This window comes from Stegostoma tigrinum, chromosome 29 (assembly GCF_030684315.1).
Source record: "Stegostoma tigrinum isolate sSteTig4 chromosome 29, sSteTig4.hap1, whole genome shotgun sequence".
Taxonomy (NCBI): Eukaryota; Metazoa; Chordata; class Chondrichthyes; order Orectolobiformes; family Stegostomatidae; genus Stegostoma; species Stegostoma tigrinum.
In genome coordinates, this window is record NC_081382.1 from 44185008 (window position 1) to 44204572 (window position 19565).

Here is a 19565-nt window from a genome sequence, read left to right on the forward strand (position 1 = left end):
TGATGTTAAACATGCAGCATCATGGGCAAAAGGCAGGTGAGTGTCACAAGGTAAATTGCTCCTTAGAAGGCTAGCATAGACATGGCAGGCTAAAAGGTCTCTCTCCAAGGTGTAACTACTTTCTGTAATTCTATTAACTATCCCATCAATTACTGCCAAAGCTTAATCAACAGGGGTTAGAGAGAGAGAGAGTTTGAGGTTTCTGCACGACTGACCAGAGACATTGGGTGTGTTCCCCTTAGAGTGGAGGCAAAGGAAAATTTCAAGGTGTCCACTTGATGGAATGTTGTTCAAGTAATAAAGAGTCTGCAGTGCCTGGACACTCAGTAACTAGAGCTCCTGAGATGCTGCTGGGCCTGCTGTGTTCATCCAGCCTCGCATTTTATTGTCTTGGATTCTCCAGCATCTGCAGTTCCCATTATCACTAGAGAAAAGGAACTGGTCAGTGAGCCAGAGCGGGAGAGATGGGGAATGTTTTTGACACAGTGGATGGTTGTGATCTGGGAATTGCTGCCTGAGAGTAGTGGCAACCGATTCAACAGGAACTTGCCAAAAAGGAGTTGGAGAAATACTGCAAAAGGGGGAATTTGCAGGTCACTGTGGAAATTACAACAGGGTAAGGAATACAGGTACCACAGCCACATCACCTTCCACAGGGTAAGGAATGTGTCAAGTAAAAGTCTCTGATCAAATGCACAAAGACTTAAGGATTCACAGGGGCTGTTTATAACTCTTCTTGGACTCCTTTTAATGATAAAATAGAAAGAGGCAAATACAGAGGTTGACTTTAACAGTCGCACTGTCTTCCTGTTACAACAGTCAGTAGCAGCACATGCCAACCCCTCTCTTCACTGCCATTGGTGGAGAACAAGAGATAAAATTCTAAGGAAACACAAACCAACACACTCAAACCCTCACACTCACACAGACCAACACACACAAAGACACACTCAAACCCTCACATTCACACGGACATACTTAAAACTTCACAGACCAACGCACACACAAACACACTCAAAACCTTACACTCACACAGACCAACAGACACACTTAAAACCTTACACTCACACAGACCAACAGACACACTTAAAAGCTTACACTCACACAGACCAACACACTCAGACATACGCAAACCCTCACACATACAGACACACAAACATTCAAACCTCATACTCACACAGACACATTCAAAACCTCACACTCACACAGACACACGCAAACCCTCACAGTCACACAGACCAACACACACGCAGACACTCAAACCTCACACTCACACAGATACTGTCAAACCCTCACACACACCGACACACACACATTCAAACCTCACACTCACACAGACACACGCAAACCCTCACAGTCACACAGACCAACACACACGCAGACACTCAAACCTCACACTCACACAGATACTCTCAAACCCTCACACACACCGACACACACACATTCAAACCTCATATTCACACAGACACACTCAAACCCTCACAGTCACACAGATCACCACATGCACACTCAAATTTCACACACACAGACACAATCAAAACCTCACACTCACTCAGACCAACACACACAGACACACTGAAACCTCACATTCGCACAGACTAACACACACACGGGCACACACACACTCAAACCTCACACTCACAGACCAACACACACACAGACACACTCAAGCTTCACACAGACAAACACACACAAAGACATACTCAAACCTCACACTCACACGGACCAACACACACACAAACCTCACACTCACACAGACCAACACACAAACACACTTACACAGACACATTAAAACCTTCACACACACAGAGCCAAACACAACAGATACTCAAACCTCACTCACACAGAACAACACATACACAAACACGGACTCAAACCTCACACTCAGACCAACATACAGACACACTCAAACCTCACAATCACACAGACCAACATTCACTCTCACAACACACAGATATATTCAAACCCTCACACTCACACAGATCAACACACACACACGTACATACACTCAAAACCTCACACACACATAGATCAAGGCGCACCCACACAGACCATCTCATTCACACACAGATACTGTCGGATTGGCAGACTGAGACAAACTGCCAGACATTGAGGCATCCCCAGTCACAGAAAGAGAAAGACATACACACACTGCCATATAAACAATACACCAGATGCCCGTAAAGACAATGATACACATTCATCAAACACTCTGATACAAACCAGGTCTTCTGCATAAACTGACAGACGCTGACAGGCAGAGGCCAAAAGAGATGTGTAGACACCAACGTACACACTCATGGATATGGACACACCCCCATCACCCCTCCCCCCACCCAACCATATGTACACAACATGGCCCCATATACATACACATGTATACAGTAACGGAGACAAACACAGGTATACGCGAGACAGACTCAGATGAACAGATTGATGGTGCACACACAGACTGACGTCAGAAATGTAAACAATCACAAATACGTATGCACAGGTACACTCACTCACCTTCACTCCCACAAACCTACCGCTTTGCAAAAGAATGAAGCAATATTTTGACAGTTGATAATTGGATAGAGAATTAACTAATGTGATGAAGTGATTTGCGCATCAGGACGGACTGATATGAAATATTAAACTCTACAAATCAATCTGGGTTGAATTCAGAACAGAGTCTTAAAGTACCAGGTGCTAGGATAGGGAATATAGTTGAATTAATCTGATGCAGCTGACACAGTAGTTATCCAACACACAGACGTTAACTGGGCTTTTACACTGTGTCACTGACAAGCTGTGACACACAATTCATCGCACAATGGACTTGATGCTAAAACTGTTTCTCAAATAATTACATCTCTTCAGATTAAATAGTAACTTCCTTTAGGTGACAATGAGGCAGCTGAGAAACACTGCAGAAGGTTGTAGTCCAGTGACAGTGAGGGTGAAGTCCAATTAGCCAAAAGCTGAATGTCTAGAATAAGCCAGTCCCATGGTAACCGGTAGAAGAGACAGTTTTTTGCAGAGGTGGGGTATTTTCAATTGTGGGGGAAGAGAGATGGGGAATTGTTCTACTCCCTGCCCCTTGCAATTCACCAAAATATTGAAGATTGAGCAAAGAGGTCTCTGACTCATCAGTGGGCTTAGTTCCTGTGGCTGCTCCTGCTGCAGGTCCCATGCTCAACGGCAACAATCTGTGTCCTACCATCCTCAACACTGGAAGCTCTGTGGAGGAAGGCGAAGTGGGTAGATGGTGAATAGGCAGGGAGAGAAAGTGAGGGAGGGGAAAGAAGAGGAAGATAGGGAGGGGGAGAAAGGGGAGTGAGGAGGGAATCAGGAGGAAAGTGGTGAGGGAGAGGATGGACAAGAGGGAAGGAAGAAATAGAGGAAGAGTGTATGAGAACACAGAGGGAGAGAGGGAAGGTGGGAGGGAGGTAGTACCTCGTCCATTGATTTACTGTTTTGAGTCAAGAATTAAGCTGGACATCAGCTAATTGAGTAAACCCCCTCATGTGGAGACAGGAACAGCCCAGAGACCAAACTAAAACTTTAGTGATGCTACATGTCCTTTCTACAGAATATATATAAACGCCAGCACAGGTCTTACAGATCTACATATCGCTATACTGACTGTATCATTGTGGAAAGGAAGGAATTTGTATGGCCTTATAACTCATCGGATTTAATGATGTGGAATAGCGTGACATTATATAGAACCTGGTGACCATTATTCCATGTGTAAAGGGCTCGATCTTTGGGGTTATAATCCAGCATGGAGATGTGAGAGTATTGGTTATGGAACTGGATGTCAGTGTATTCGTAGGTGGAAGTGTTGGTGTTGTAAGAATAGTAAACCTTGGCTCCACCCAGATGTGAGTTGGTCATGTACAGAGTGCCACAGATCATGAATGCTTCCCCTGCACTCCGTTTGGGATAGCCTGTATTCCAACTCCGGATCACCTCCAGCGTTCCCAGGTCCAGCTTGCTGATGACGATGTTCCCTGCATTCTGATTGGTGGCATAGACTGCCCAGAGCCCGCCCTCATCCACCATCAAGTCGATGTCAGAATGGCCTCCCCAGGAGTATGGGTACATGTTGTTGTAGCCGGCGTAGTCCAGGCTCCTCTGAGTCAGCAACCGCTCAGTGGGAATGTGGAACTTGATGAGGATGTGGCTCTGGTATTTGTTAAAATACAGGGTCTGGTTGTAGACCACTTGGCCAGTACCAGACCAGGGGTGAGGCAGACGGTACACTGTGAAATTGTCCGTACCCATGAAATCCTGCAGGGACTTATAAACACGCACAAAGCGGTTGTTATGGTAACCATCCATGTAGTAAACCTAGAGAAAAATTAGACAAGACAGCATCAAGATGAATTTGTCACTAATATGTAGATCAAAATAAGGCCTGATTCATAGCAGTGCGCAATTTTCCCAGAATTTCACATTGGGATCCCTCCAGTCTCTGGATCAAAATGACTCATTCAAGTCCCAAATGACATCCCATGAGCCGCTGACAATGGTAACCTCTCCCACGACCCTGGTGTGCAGTGTTGGATGCATTGACCATGCTGTTCTCCTATGCACCATGATCCCACTGTCTGGCACTGCTCCTGCCTGGGTCCCTCCTAATCATACCTCAACCATCACAAATAACATCGCCCCCCCCTCACATACTCACACTAGCCCCACACACACACACACGTGCACACACACACCTTCCCCACACTGTTCCCACTGCTATCCCCCAAGCTTTACCCTTAGCTTTTCCTGTTTTTCAATTACACACTGCCCCTTGATGACAATCATCCAAAAATAAGGTGTTAGCCTTTCATGGTGGATGGTAGAGTCCCTATCTCTGAGCCAGGAGGCCCAGGACCACGTCCCACTTGCTCCAGAGGTCTGTTGTAACAGGTTGGTTAGAAAATTTCTGAGCTTGTAAATGAACGACACTCAGCACTGCCTCACCAGTTCTTCACTCTGTATGGTGGTCACTCTTACTGAGACTGCCATGGTTAGATGTGTCTGTATTCGGCAGATTGGCGAGGATGAGATCAGGTATGTTTTCCCCTCTTATTGGCTCCCTCACCACCTGCCACAGATCCAGTTTAGCAGCTATGTCCTTTAGGCCACAATTAGCTCAATCCGTCATGCTACTATAAGACTTCATGGGTCCAGAGTCAATGTTGAGAACCCCAATGGATCACTCCCTCCTCACTGTGGTCTCACCTGCTCCTCAATGGGACAGGATACATAGAGGGCTGGTGGTGGTGGTGTCCGGATCATGTTCCATAATGTCCCTTATTTGACCAGTCTGTGAGGCAGCACTAACCCCCCCCAATCCCTGCAGACATGACAGTACCTTGGTTGATGATGGCTGTACCATCTCATTTCAGTTCTTTTATATGTGGTTTTGATGGAACTGAGCAGTGTGCTTGGCCATCACAGGGGGGCAGTTACGCTGTGGAATCACATGTCAGCCAGACAGGGGTAAAGACAGCAGATTTCCTTCCCAGAATAATGTAAGTGAAACTGTTCAGGTTTTTTAGCCAATGGTTGTCAGTTGTCTTGCTTTTGAAAATACAGCATTTACTGAATTCAAATCTCACCATCTGCCCTGGTGGGATTAGCCTGGTTGCCTGGATTACTGACCCAGGGACATCACCAAGACACACTACCACCCCTGTTAATGTGCTCAAAACACAAACAGACCATCTTGCAGGCTGCTCTTTTCCAGTGACAACAAGCTCAATTTGCACAGTCACTCATCATCAGCCATTTCTCGGTCTCGCTGACTGCTCTCATCACCATCTCCCCTAAAGCTGTAATATTCCTGCCATGCTGTGTAATCTGAACTGGGTCTGGTGTTGTAAATACTGCTGCATCAATGATTTATAAAGATTACCTCATTAGTTCAACTCGGCACTGACATTACTGCTGGGAATCGTTGCCACAATAACTTCAACTTAACATAAATGTTGAGTGATTATGTTGAATTCTGGGCACTGTGTCTCAGTACAGAGGTTGGGGAGGGGTCTGTGGGGACTGGTGGGTTATTGAAGTGGGCGAGCTGGGGAACCACAGGGTCTGAGATAACAAGGTGTAGAGCTGGATAAACACAGCAGGCCAAGCAGCATCAGAGGAGCAGGAAAGCTGACACTTTGGACTTAGACCCTTCTTCAGAAAATCCACAGGGTCTGTTGCCGTGTCTGTGATCAAATTATGTTGACAGTCATAAAGCTGACAGAGTGGGATGTCTCCGATTCAGCTGAAGCTTTGCAGGAAATAAAGTTACTTTTACAGGAGAAATGGATTGACAGATCAATTGAAGTTGAAATTTTGAGACAGAAATGGCTCTAGTGAACAGATTGGAATAAGAAGATTAAAGAATCCTGGGAAAAAATGGGGCATAAACACAGTGAAACCCTGACAATATGGTGAAGCAATTAGAAGTGGGATTCTGCAATACTTTGTACAATCTGGCTCCACAAATCAAAATGGGAAGTGCCAACGAAAAACACTCTCATTCCTACAGCTGTAAACACTGGGGGACAGGGTGAACTATTTTTAGAATCCTCATGATAGACTCATAGAGATGTACAGCACAGAAATGGACCCGTTGGTCCAACCCATCCATGCTGACCAGATATCCTAAATAAATCTAGTCCCATTTGCCAACATTTGGTTCTTATCCCTCTAAACCCTTCCTATTCATACACCTATCCAGATGCCTTTTAAATGTTGAAATTGTATCAGCCTCCACTATTCTCCTAGAAGCTCATTCTATACCACTCTCTGCATGAAAATGTTGCCCCTTAGATCCCTTTTAAACCTTTCCCCTCTCACCTTAAACCTATTCCCTCTTGTTTTGGACTCCGGCCATTCCAAGGGAAAAGACCTTGTCTATTTACCTGATCCATGCCCCTCATGATTTTATAAACCTCTATAAGGTCACCCCTCAGCCTCTGACGATCCAGGAAAATAGCCCCAGTCTATTCAGCCTCTCCCTATAGCTGAAACCCTCGAACCCTGGCAACATTCTTGTAAATCTTTTCTGAACCCTCTCAAGTTCTCAACATGCTTTTATGGAAGGGAGATGAGAATTGCACACAATATTCCAATAGTGGCCTAAGCAATGTCCTATGCAGCCGCAACATGACCTCCCACCTCCTGTACTCACTGACCAATAAAGACAAGCATGCCAAATGCCTTCTTCAGTATCTTATCTACCTCTGACTCCACTTTCAAGGAACTATGAATCTGCACTCCAAGGTCTCTTTGTTTAGCAATGAGTGTGTAAGTCCCACCCTGATTTACCTTTCCAAAATGCAGCACCTCACATTTAACTAAATGAAACTCCATCTGCCACCCCTCGGTCCATTTGATAAAGACCCCTGTTGTAATCTGAGGTAGCCATCTTTGCTGTCCACTATACCTCCAATTTTGTGTCATCTGCAAACTTACTAACCATACCTCCTATGTTCACACCCACATCATTTACACAAATGACAAAAGGCAGCGGACCCAGCACCAACCCTTGTGCCACACCGCTGGCCACAGGCCTCCAGTCTGAAATGCAACTCTCTAACACCACCTTCTGTCTTCTACCTTTGAGCCAGTTTTGTATCCAAATGGCTAGTCCTCTGTCCATTCTGTGTGGTCTAGCCATGCTAACCAGTCTACTGCAAGGAAACTTGTTGAACACCTTACTGAAGTCCATACAGATCATGTCCACCACTCTGCACTCATCAATGCTCTTTGTCACTTCTTCAAAGAACTCAATCAAGTTAGTGAGACACAATTTCCCATGCACATAGACTGTCCCTAATCAGTCCTTGTCATTCCAAATACATGGAAATCCTGTCCCTCAGGATTCCCTCCAACAACTTGCGCACTACTGATGTCAGGCACAACAGGCTTTAAACACTGGCTTTTCCTTACCACCTTTCTTAAATAGTGGCACCATGTTAGCCAACCTGCAGCCTTTTGGCACTTCACCGGTAGCTGTTGATGATACAAATATCTCAGCAAGAAGATGCAGCAATTACTTCCCACACTTCCCACTGAGTCCTAGGGTACATGAGCAGGTCCCAGGGATTTATCTACCTTTATGTGTTTTAAAACGTCCAGCACCACTTCCTCTGAAATATGGACATTTTTCAAGATGTTGCTATTTATTTTCCCACGTTCCCTATCTTCCACATCCTTCTCCACAGTAAACACTGATGCAAAATACTCGTTCGATATCTCCCCCATCTCCTGTGATTCCACACATAGGTTGCCTTGCTGATCTTTAAGGGGCCCTATTCTCTCCCTAGTTACCCTTTTGTCCTTAATGCATTTGTGGAATCCCTTTGAATTCTCCTTTAACCCTATTTGCCAAAGCTACCTCATGTCCTCTTTTGCCCTCCTGATTTCCCTCTTAATACTTTTGCAGGGATTCACTTGATCTCTGCTGTCTACACATGACATATGCTTCCTTCTTATTCTTAACCAAAACTTCAATTTCTCTAGTAATCCAACATTCCCTGTAACTACCAGCCTTGTCCTTTACCCTAACAGGATCATACTGTCTCTCTGATGTGGAGATGCTGGTGTTGGATGACGGTGGACAAGGTCAGAAATCACACAATACCAGGTTATGGTCCAACAGGTATATTCTCTGAAAGCTTGTGTTTTCAAATAAACCTGTTGGACCATAACCTGGTGTTGTGTGATTTCTGATACTGTCTGTGGACTTTCGTTATCTCATTTTGAAGTCTTCCCATTTTCTAACCATCCCTTTACCTGCAAACTTCTGCCCTCAATTAACTTTTGAAATTTCTTGCCAACTATCATCAATTTAGGCCTTTAACTTTTAGATCTGATCTATCCTTTTCTATCACTATTTTAAAACAAATAGAAATACGGTCACTGAATCCCAAAGTGCTCTCCCGTTGACACCTCAGTCACCTGCCCTGCCTTATTTCTCAACAGTAGGTCAAGTTTTGCACCTTCTCTAGTAGGTACATCCGCGTAGTGAATCAGGAAATCTTCTTGTACACACTTAAATTTCACTCCATCCAAGGCCTTAACACTATGGCAGTCTCAGTCTACGTTTGGAAAGTTAAAACTCCCACCATAACCACCCTATTATTCTTACAGATAGCTGAGATCTCCTTACGAATTTGTTTCTCAATCTCCCATTGACTACTGGGAGGTCTATAGTACAATCCCAATAAGGTGATCATCCCTTTCTTATTTCTCAGTTCCACCCAAATAACTTCCCTGAATGTATTCCCAGGAATATCATCCCTAAATACAGCTGTACTGTTATCCCTAATCAAAAACACCACTCCCCCTCCTCTGTAGCCTCCCTTTCAAACTTTCCTACAGTATCTATACCCTGGAACATTAAGCTGTCAATCCTGTCCATCCCTGTGCCATGTTTCTGTAATTGCTATGATATCCCAGTCCCATGTTCCCAAACCTGTTCATCTCCCTTACCTGTTAGGCGTCTTGCATTGAAATAAATGCAGGTTAATTTATCAGTTCTACCTCATTCTCTACTTTGTTCCTGCCTGCCCTGTCTGTTAGACTTACTCTGATTCCCAACTGCATCAGTCTCAGACTGATCATTTTCCTGACTATGTCCTTGGGATTCTGCCCCCCACCCCCCCCCCCCTCCCCCCTCCACCTCACCTTACTGGTTTAAATCCTCCTGGGCAGCTCTAGTGAATCTGCCCACTAATATATTTGTCCCCTTTCAATTCAGGTGCAATCCGTCCTTCTTATACAGATCACTTCTGGCCCAGAAGACATTGAATTGATCAAAAAATATGAATCCTTCTCCCCTGCACCAGCTCCTCAGTCACACATTCATCTGCTCTGTCCTCCTATTCCTACCCTCACTAGCTCATGGCACTGGGAGTAATCCAGATATTACTGTCCTCAAGCATTTCCTTTTTACATTCCTGCCTAACGTCTTACATTCTCTCCTCAGAATCCCACCCTTTTCACATCGTTAGTTCCATTGTGTACAACAACCTCCTGCTGGTTCCTCTCCCCTCTGAGAATATTCTGCACCCTCTCCAAGATATCCTTGATCCAGGCACCAGGGAGGCAGCATGCCATTCTGATGTCTTGCTGTCGGCCACAGAATCACTTGGCTATGCCTCTGACCAGGGAGTCCCCAGTCACAATCTTGTGACATGTCTCAGCTGCTACAATGGGGATTGTCTGATCCTGCCAAATGAGCAATGCGTTTGTTGAGAACTGACCTGAGGAATCCTCAGTGAATTGAAAACTCTTAATAAAAAGTCAAAGAGTCACACTGTGTAGACCTAGGCCTTTCGGCCCACCCCAACCCAGCAAACACCAACCTACACCATAATCCTATTTCTCTTTACTTGGTCTAAAGCCAACTCTGCCCTGCATTTTAAGTGCTCATCCAGATGTTTCTTAATCATTGTGAGACTACCTGCCTCCACCATACTTTCAGACAGCATGTTCTACACTCCAACACTTATTGTGTGAAAAAAATTATTTTTCAAATCTCTAAACCATTTACTCCTCACCTTAAACTCTTCCCCTTGGGTCTTCGGCACATTGGCCATGGGGAAGAGGCTCTCAAAATTTACCTCATCTATCCTTCATAAAATTGTAAACCTCAATCAACACCCCCCTCAGCCTCCTGCTCCATCTTGTCCAGTCTCTCTTTTAGCTGAGATGTTTCATCCCAAGTAACATCCTGGTGAATGCCCACTGCACTTTCTCCAGTGTAATCACATTCTCTTGATAGAATACTGTGCAGTTCTGGTTGCCACACTATCTGTGGCCTAACAAATACTTTATTAAGTTGTAACAAGATTTCCTTGCTCCTATATTCTATGCCTGAGCTGATGAAGGTAAACATCCGTCTGCCTTCTTCACACTTGGATTACCTGTGCGTACACCTTCGGGGATCTGTAGACTTGGACAGCATGTTAAGATTTTTCTTTCACCTTTATAATCAGAGTATAGATATATGTAAATATATAAAAAAACACAGTGAATGCTGGAGAAACTCAGCAGGTCTGGCAGCAGACCTTGGGAGAGAGAAACAGAGTTAACGCTCCGAGTAGAGATAACAAAGTGTGAAGCTGGATGAACACAGCAGGCCAAGCAGCGTCTTAGGAGCACAAAAGCTGACGTTTCGGGCCTAGACCCTTCATCAGAAAGGGGGATGGGGAGAGGGTTCTGAAATAAAGAAGGAGAGAGGGGGAGGCGGACCAAACATGGATAGAAGAGAAGATAGGTGGAGAGGAGAGTATAGGTGGGGAAGTAGGGAGGGGATAGGTCAATCTGGGGAGGATGGACAGGTCAAGGGGGCGGGATGAGGTTAGTAGGTAAGAAATGGAGGTGCGGCTTGAGGTGGGAGGAGGGGATAGGTGAGAGGAAGAACAGGTTAGGGAGGAGGGGACGAGCTGGGCTGGTTTTGGGATGCAGTAGGGGAAGGGGAGATTTTGAAGCTTGTGAAGTCCACATTGATACCATTGGGCTGCAGGGTTCCCAAGCGGAATGTGAGGTGCTGTTCCTGCAACCTGCAGGTAGCATCATTATGGCACTGCAGTAGGCCCATGATGGACATGTCGTCCAAGGATTGGGAGGGGGAGTTAAAATGGTTTGCGACTGGGAGGTACAGTTGTTTACTGCGAACCGAGCGTAGGTGTTCTGCAAAGCGGTCCCCAAGCCTCCGCTTGGTTTTCCCAATATAGAAGAAGCCACAACGGGTACAGTGGATGCAGTATACCACATTGGCAGATGTGCAGGTGACCATCTGCTTGATGTGCAAAGTCATCTTTGGGACTGGGATGGGGGTGAGGGAGGAGGTGTGAGGGCAAGTGTAGCACTTCTTGCGGTTGCAAGGGAAGGTGCGGGTGTGGTGGTGTTGGAGGGGAGTGTGGAGTGGACAAGGGAATCCCGCAGAGAGTGGTCTCTCCGGAAGGCAGACAAGGGTGGGGATGGAAAAATTTCTTGGGTGGTGGGGTCGGATTGTAGATGGCGAAAGTGTCGGAGGATGATGCGTTGTATCCGGAGGTTGGTGGGGTGGTATTAGAGTACTAGGAGGATTGTATTTGGATGGTTATTGCGGGGGCGGGGTGTGAGGGGTGTGTTGCGGGAAATGCGGGAGACACGGTCAAGGGCGTTCTCGATCACTGTGGGGTGAAGTTGCGGTCCTTGAAGAACGCGGACATCTGGGATGTGCGGGAGTGGAATGCCTCATCCTGGGAGCAGATCCAGTGGAGATGAAGGAATTGGGAATAGGGGATGGAATTTTTGCAGGAGGGTGAGTGGGAGGAGGTGTATTCTAGGTAGCTGTGGGAGCCAGTGGTCTTGAAATGGACATTAGTTTCTAGCTGGCTGCCTGAGATGGAGACAGAGAGGTCCAGGAAGGTGAGGGATGTGTTGGAGATGGCCCAGGTGAACTTGAGGTTGGGGTGGAAGGTGTTGGTGAAGTGGATGAACTGTTCGAGCTCCTCTTGTGAGCAAGAGGCGGTGCCGATACAGTGGTCAATGTAACGGAGGAAGAGCTGGGGTTTGAGGCCAGTGGAGGTGCGGAAGAGGGACTGTTCCACATAACTTACAAAGAGGCAGGCATAGCTTGGGCCCATGCGGGTACCCATGGCCACCCCCTTTGTCTGTAGGAAGTGGGAGGAATCGAAAGAGAACTTGTTTAGGGTGAGGACAAGTTCAGCTAGGTGGACAAGGTTGTCAGTGGAGGGGGACTGGTCGGGCCTGCGGGACGGGAAGAAGTGGAGGGCCTTGAGGCCATCTGCATGAGGAATGCAGGTGTATAGGGACTGGACTTCATAATCTTTTCAGTTCTGAAAAGATCAGAGTTAGTGACTAACTCTGCTTCTCTCTCTCTCTCTCTCTGGATTCCTCCTTCAACTATGTGCTCACTTCCCTGCTCCCACCTGCCTGTCATCAACATATGTACCACCTTTCTCTAGCTGCCATCTGTTCTAAAGAAGGGTCACTGGACTTGAAACATTAACTCTGTTCCTCTTACTGCAGATGTTATCAAACCCGCTGAGTTTCTCCAGCAATTTCCATTTTCCTCAGACCATTTGCCTGGGTCCTGGGATTATTAATCCAGTAACATCACCACCAAACCCAACTCCTCCCTGGAATGGAAAACTGAAAGCTGTTCCCTATTCCAGCTCTAGGATCCGGACTGACTGGGCAATTCATCTTTCTCTGTGCATTTGCTTTGAAACACATAAAATCTTGGCAAATATGTGGGTAGGATTAAGAGTAAAAGTTGTTTAAGTCTGAGTATTGGTTAATTAATAGACAGTCTTGACACTCTATTAAAGAATATGATTGAGTTATATTTGTGAAATTCAAGAAACCTGTTGAAAGACCCTCTTGTTGTAGATCAAGGTTATAAAGGGAAACAATTGACCATTCTGCTAATTAAACTAAACAGTTACACTTTTGCTGCAGTCGGTGAGGTAGCATCACCTCCCATCAGAATCTTAATGGGACTGAGAATGTGGGGAAAGCCTTCAGAACAAGCTGCATATAATAAAATGTGAGGCTGGATGAACACAGCAGGCCAAGCAGCATCTCAGGAGCACAAAAGCTGACGTTTCGGGCCTAGACCCTTCATCAGAGAGGGGGATGGGGGGAGGGAACTGGAATAAATAGGGAGAGAGGGGGAGGCGGACCAAAGATGGAGAGTAAAGAAGATAGGTGGAGAGGGTGTAGGTGGGGAGGTAGGGAGGGGATAGGTCAGTCCAGGGAAGACGGACAGGTCAAGGAGGTGGGATGAAGTTAGTAGGTAGCTGGGGGTGCGGCTTGGGGTGGGAGGAAGGGATGGGTGAGAGGAAGAACCGGTTAGGGAGGCAGAGACAGGTTGGACTGGTTTTGGGATGCAGTGGGTGGGGGGGAAGAGCTGGGCTGGTTGTGTGGTGCAGTGGGGGGAGGGGATGAACTGGGCTGGTTTAGGGATGCAGTAGGGGAAGGGGAGATTTTGAAACTGGTGAAGTCCACATTGATACCATATGGCTGCAGGGTTCCCAGGCGGAATATGAGTTGCTGTTCCTGCAACCTTCGGGTGGCATCATTGTGGCAGTGCAGGAGGCCCATGATGGACATGTCATCAAGAGAATGGGAGGGGGAGTGGAAATGGTTTGCGACTGGGAGGTGCAGTTGTTTGTTGCGAACTGAGCGGAGGTGTTCTGCAAAGCGGTCCCCAAGCCTCCGCTTGGTTTCCCCAATGTAGAGGAAGCCGCACCGGGTACAGTGGATGCAGTATACCACATTGGCAGATGTGCAGGTGAACCTCTGCTTAATGTGGAATGTCATCTTGGGGCCTGGGATGGGGGTGAGGGAGGAGGTGTGGGGACAAGTGTAGCATTTCCTGCGGTTGCAGGGGAAGGTGCCGGGTGTGGTGGGGTTGGAGGGCAGTGTGGAGCGAACAAGGGAGTCACGGAGAGAGTGGTCTCTCCGGAAAGCAGACAGGGGAGGGGATGGAAAAATGTCTTGGGTGGTGGGGTCGGATTGTAAATGGCGGAAGTGTCGGAGGATAATGCGTTGTATCCGGAGGTTGGTAGGGTGGTGTGTGAGAACGAGGGGGATCCTCTTGGGGCGGTTGTGGCGGGGGCGGGGTGTGAGGGATGTGTCGCGGGAAATGCGGGAGACGCGGTCAAGGGCGTTCTCAATCACCGTGGGGGGGAAGTTGCGGTCCTTAAAGAACTTGGACATCTGGGATGTGCGGGAGTGGAATGTCTTATCGTGGGAGCAGATGCGGCGGAGGCGGAGGAATTGGGAATAGGGGATGGAATTTTTGCAGGAGGGTGGGTGGGAGGAGGTGTATTCTAGGTAGCTGTGGGAGTCGGTGGGCTTGAAATGGACATCAGTTACAAGCTGGTTGCCTGAGATGGAGACTGAGAGGTCCAGGAAGGTGAGGGATGTGCTGGAGATGGCCCAGGTGAACTGAAGGTTGGGGTGGAAGGTGTTGGTGAAGTGGATGAACTGTTCGAGCTCCTCTGGGGAGCAAGAGGCGGCGCCGATACAGTCATCAATGTACCGGAGGAAGAGGTGGGGTTTGGGGCCTGTGTAGGTGCGGAAGAGGGACTGTTCCACGTAACCTACAAAGAGGCAGGCATAGCTGGGGCCCATGCGGGTGCCCATGGCCACCCCCTTAGTCTGTAGGAAGTGGGAGGAGTCAAAAGAGAAGTTGTTGAGTGTGAGGACGAGTTCAGCTAGGCGGATGAGAGTGTCGGTGGAGGGGGCCTGGTCGGGCCTGCGGGACAGGAAGAAGCGGAGGGCCTGCCTCTTTGTAGGTTACGTGGAACAGTCCCTCTTCCGCACCTACACAGGCCCCAAACCCCACCTTGGGGACCGCTTTGCAGAACACCTCCGCTCAGTTCGCAACAAACAACTGCACCTCCCAGTCGCAAACCATTTCCACTCCCCCTCCCATTCTCTTGATGACATGTCCATCATGGGCCTCCTGCACTGCCACAATGATGCCACCCGAAGGTTGCAGGAACAGCAACTCATATTCCGCCTGGGAACCCTGCAGCCATATGGTATCAATGTGGACTTCACCAGTTTCAAAATCTCCCCTTCCCCTACTGCATCCCTAAACCAGCCCAGTTCATCCCCTCCCCCCACTGCACCACACAACCAGCCCAGCTCTTCCCCCCCACCCACTGCATCCCAAAACCAGTCCAACCTGTCTCTGCCTCCCTAACCGGTTCTTCCTCTCACCCATCCCTTCCTCCCACCCCAAGCCGCACCCCCAGCTACCTACTAACCTCATCCCACCTCCTTGACCTATCCGTCTTCCCTGGACTGACCTATCCCCTCCCTACCTCCCCACCTACACCCTCTCCACCTATCTTCTTTACTCTCCATCTTTGGTCCGCCTCCCCCTCTCTCCCTATTTATTCCAGTTCCCTCCCCCCATCCCCCTCTCTGATGAAGGGTCTAGGCCTGAAACGTCAGCTTTTGTGCTCCTGAGATGCTGCTTGGCCTGCTGTGTTCATCCAGCCTCACATTTTATTATCTTGGAATCTCCAGCATCTGCAGTTCCCATTATCTCTGAAGCTGCATATAATAACAGCATTAAACCAGTGTGACAGAGGAATGCAACCTCTTCACTCCAAACAGGATTAAACATCCAGCAACACAAAGCTCCCTCACTAAAGCCTTTAGGACAGTGCAGCACTCCCTCAGCACTGACTCTCCGACAGTGTGGTGTTTCTCAGCACTGACCCTCCCAACAGTGCAGTGCTCCCTCAGCGCTGACTCTCCGACAGTGCCTGCTCCCTCAGCACTGACTCTCCGACAGTGCCCACTCCCTCAGCACTGACCCTCCGACAGTGCGGCGCTTCCTCAGCACTGCCCCCCGACAGTGCAGCACTCCCTCAGCAATTACCCTCCGACAGTGCCCACTCCCTCAGCACCGACCCTCCGACAGTGCAGCACTCCCTCAGCACTGACTTTCCCAACAGTGCAGCACTCCCTCAGCAATTACCCTCCGACAGTGCGGCACTCCCTCAGCACTGACCCTCCGACAGTGCGGCACTCCCTCAGCACCGACCCTCCGACAGTGCAGCACTCCCTCAGCAATTACCCTCTGACAGTGCAGCACTGACCCTCCGACAGTGCAGCACTCCCTCAGCAATTACCCTCTGACAGTGCAGCACTGACCCTCCGACAGTGCCCACTCCCTCAGCACTGACCCTCCGACAGTGCAGCACTCCCTCAGCACTGACCCTCCGACAGTGCCCGCTCCCTCAGCACTGACCCTCCGACAGTGCGGTGCTCCCTCAGCACTGACCCTCCGACAGTGCGGTGCTCCCTCAGCACTGACCCTCCGACAGTGCGGCGCTTCCTCAGCACTGACCGTCCGACAGTGTGGTGCTCCCTCAGTACTGACCCTCCTTTTTTTACCTTTGTTGAATTGCTGTTGTTTACCTATTTCAGTTGTTTGGGCAGATGGGTTGTGATGGAGAATGGCACCAACAGTGTGGGTTTAATTCCTACACAGTCTGAGGTTACCATGAAGGACTCTCTTTTTCTAACTCCCTCCTCACCTGATGACCCTCAGGTTATACCACAACCAGCTGTCGCTTTGTTTAATGAGACAGCAGTCTTATGGTCAGGTTGCATTATAGGAACTTTATCTTTATTGTATACTTAGTAGCTTTAAGAATTCACTGAAATGGCCAGGGTCAGGTTGGATTTGCTCAGATCCCTGAACTCAGCTGGAAAAAGGAAAGACAGGAACTTGCATAGAACATAGAACATAGAACATTTCAGCACAGTACAGGCCCTTCGGCCCTCGATGATGTGCTGACCTGTCATACCAATCTGAAGCCCATCTAACCTACTCTATTCCATGTATGTCCATATGCTTGTCCAATGAAGACTTAAATGTACCTAAAGTTGGCGAATCTACTACCATCGCAGGCAAAGCGTTCCATTCCCTTACTACTCTCTGAGTAAAGAAACTACCTCTGACATCTGTCCTATATCTATCACCCCTCAATTTAAAGCATGAAACTATTTCCTGAATTATGTGGCTCCATTCTCAGCATCAACTGTATAACCTCACCATCGGGGAGGCAGCAGCTAGCCATTAGGTTAGGGTTCTGTCCATTGCCTTTACCTTCCTCCATCTCGTCCAGCTACTGCCCAATCCCGATTTTAATCATGGCACCATTTGTGGGCCTGACTTCAGTGACTGTGGCCTCAAGGTCTGGAAATTCTCCCACTAAACCACTGCTTCTCTGACCTTTTCATAGACCTTCTTTAAAAGGGGGTGGCACTGTGGCCCAGTGGTTAGCACTGCAGCCTCACAGCGCCTGGGACCCGGGTTCGATTCCAGCCTCGGGTGACTCTCTGTGTGGAGTTTGCACATTCTCCCTGTGTCTGCATGGGTTTCCTCCGGGTGCTCCGGTTTCCTCCCACAGTCCAAAGATGTGCAGGCTAGGTGGATCAGCCATGCTAAATTGCCCGTAGTGTTCAGGGGTGTGTGGGTTATAGGGGGATGGGTGTGGGTGAGATGGTCCAAGGGGCGCTGTGGACTTGTTGGGCTGAAGGGCCTGTTTCCACACCATAGGGAATCTAATAAATAAAATCCACCTCGCTGACTGAGATCATCAGCTCCATCCAATCTATCTCATTCTGTGGTTCAAATTCTGTTTGATTAACTTGGCCTGGGCTGATTGGTTTTTGCTATTGGGAAAAGAGTGTTAGAAACAGGAGATGATTGAATAGAGAGTTAGTGAGGGTACTGGGAGAAAAAGATGACACCAGAATAAGAGCAGTAGGTTATTCAGTGGGCTCAGAGTGCAAGAGAAGGTAAGTCTAAATCATTGTTCCAGGGCATGTGTGTGAACGTATGCATTGTGGTAAATAGATTGGTGAGGTACAGGTGCAAATTGACAAGTGGAAATGTGATGCTGCTGTGATAAGAATCCTGGCTCAAATTAAGACAGGACTAGGTGTTCAATATTGCTGCACACAGTGGAAATGGGGATGAGAGCATTGCCCTGTTGGAGAACGTGAATATCCCAGAGGAGTCAAGGACACAATCTATTTGGCTGGAGCTAATTAACAGAAAAGAGGCAACTAAATTTCTCGATGTATTCCACTGACCACTCACTAGTGTAAAAGGTGGAGAGGAACAAATATGCAAAGAAGTTACAGCAAGATAATAGTTATAGTGCAGTAATTATTGAATACTTTAATTATCAGACTGGGATAGGAGCGGTATAATGGGCCAAGGGGAATGCATTCTGCCAGCCTGTTCAGGAGAGTTTCCTCAAATAGTATATGTCTATTACAATGAGAAAGGAGGCCATGCTCCTGGGAATGAGGTTGGAGATCAAGAGACAATGGGAGGACATTTAGGGGAGAGTGTCTGTTGTAACATAAAATTTAGACTGACTCTGGAAAGGCACAATAAACTATATAGGTGAAGAAACATCAAATGGGGAAGACATCAGTGGATAAGAATGGATCTGTGTCAAATAAAGCAAAGGTAGACGTTTGGAGGAGAAACAGTAGCTGAACTATGGACTACTGTCAAAGAAGATGGGGACAGTCAAAGTATATTCTTCCAATACAAAAATGTACAACGAATGAATCCAGAGCTCTGCCAGCCTGTTGAAGGGGAAAACACCAGTGCCATGCCAGAACTTTGAGAGAGTCAAGGGCAAAGGTAAACATAGTGGCCTTCACTAAGGGTAAGGTGCTGGGGAAGCTGAAAGGTCTGAAAGTGCGTAAATCACCCAGACTGGATAGACTACACTCCAGAGCTCTGAAGGAGGTAGCTGAGGAGGTTGGAGAGGCATTGGTGGTGATCTTTCAGGAATGACTGGAGCCAGCAAGGGTCCCAGAGGATTGGAAAATGGCACTTTCTTCTTCCATCCCTCCCCACACCAATAAGCCTTCTTTTTTCAAGAAAGAAAGGCCCAGTCTCTTCAAGTTACAACAGAAACTGTGTGCCTGCAAATCATCTTGTCAATGCTTTCACACTTTCTCCAGTAGCTCCAGATCCTCTTTGTAACACAGAGCTTGCA

General features: G+C 47.7%; 1 protein-coding gene across 2 annotated transcripts in view; it reads right to left on the reverse strand.

Annotated features, from left to right (window-relative positions):
- Positions 1–721: 721 nt before the first annotated feature.
- olfm1b (olfactomedin 1b) overlaps positions 722–19565 on the reverse strand; it is a 43121-nt gene continuing 24277 nt past the window's right edge. For both annotated transcript variants that reach the window (XM_048558607.2, XM_048558608.2), the window contains exon 6: positions 722–4338. In XM_048558607.2, the coding sequence (XP_048414564.1) occupies positions 3664–4338 (675 nt within the window). In that variant the 3' untranslated portion in view covers positions 722–3663. The remainder of the gene's footprint in view (positions 4339–19565) is intronic.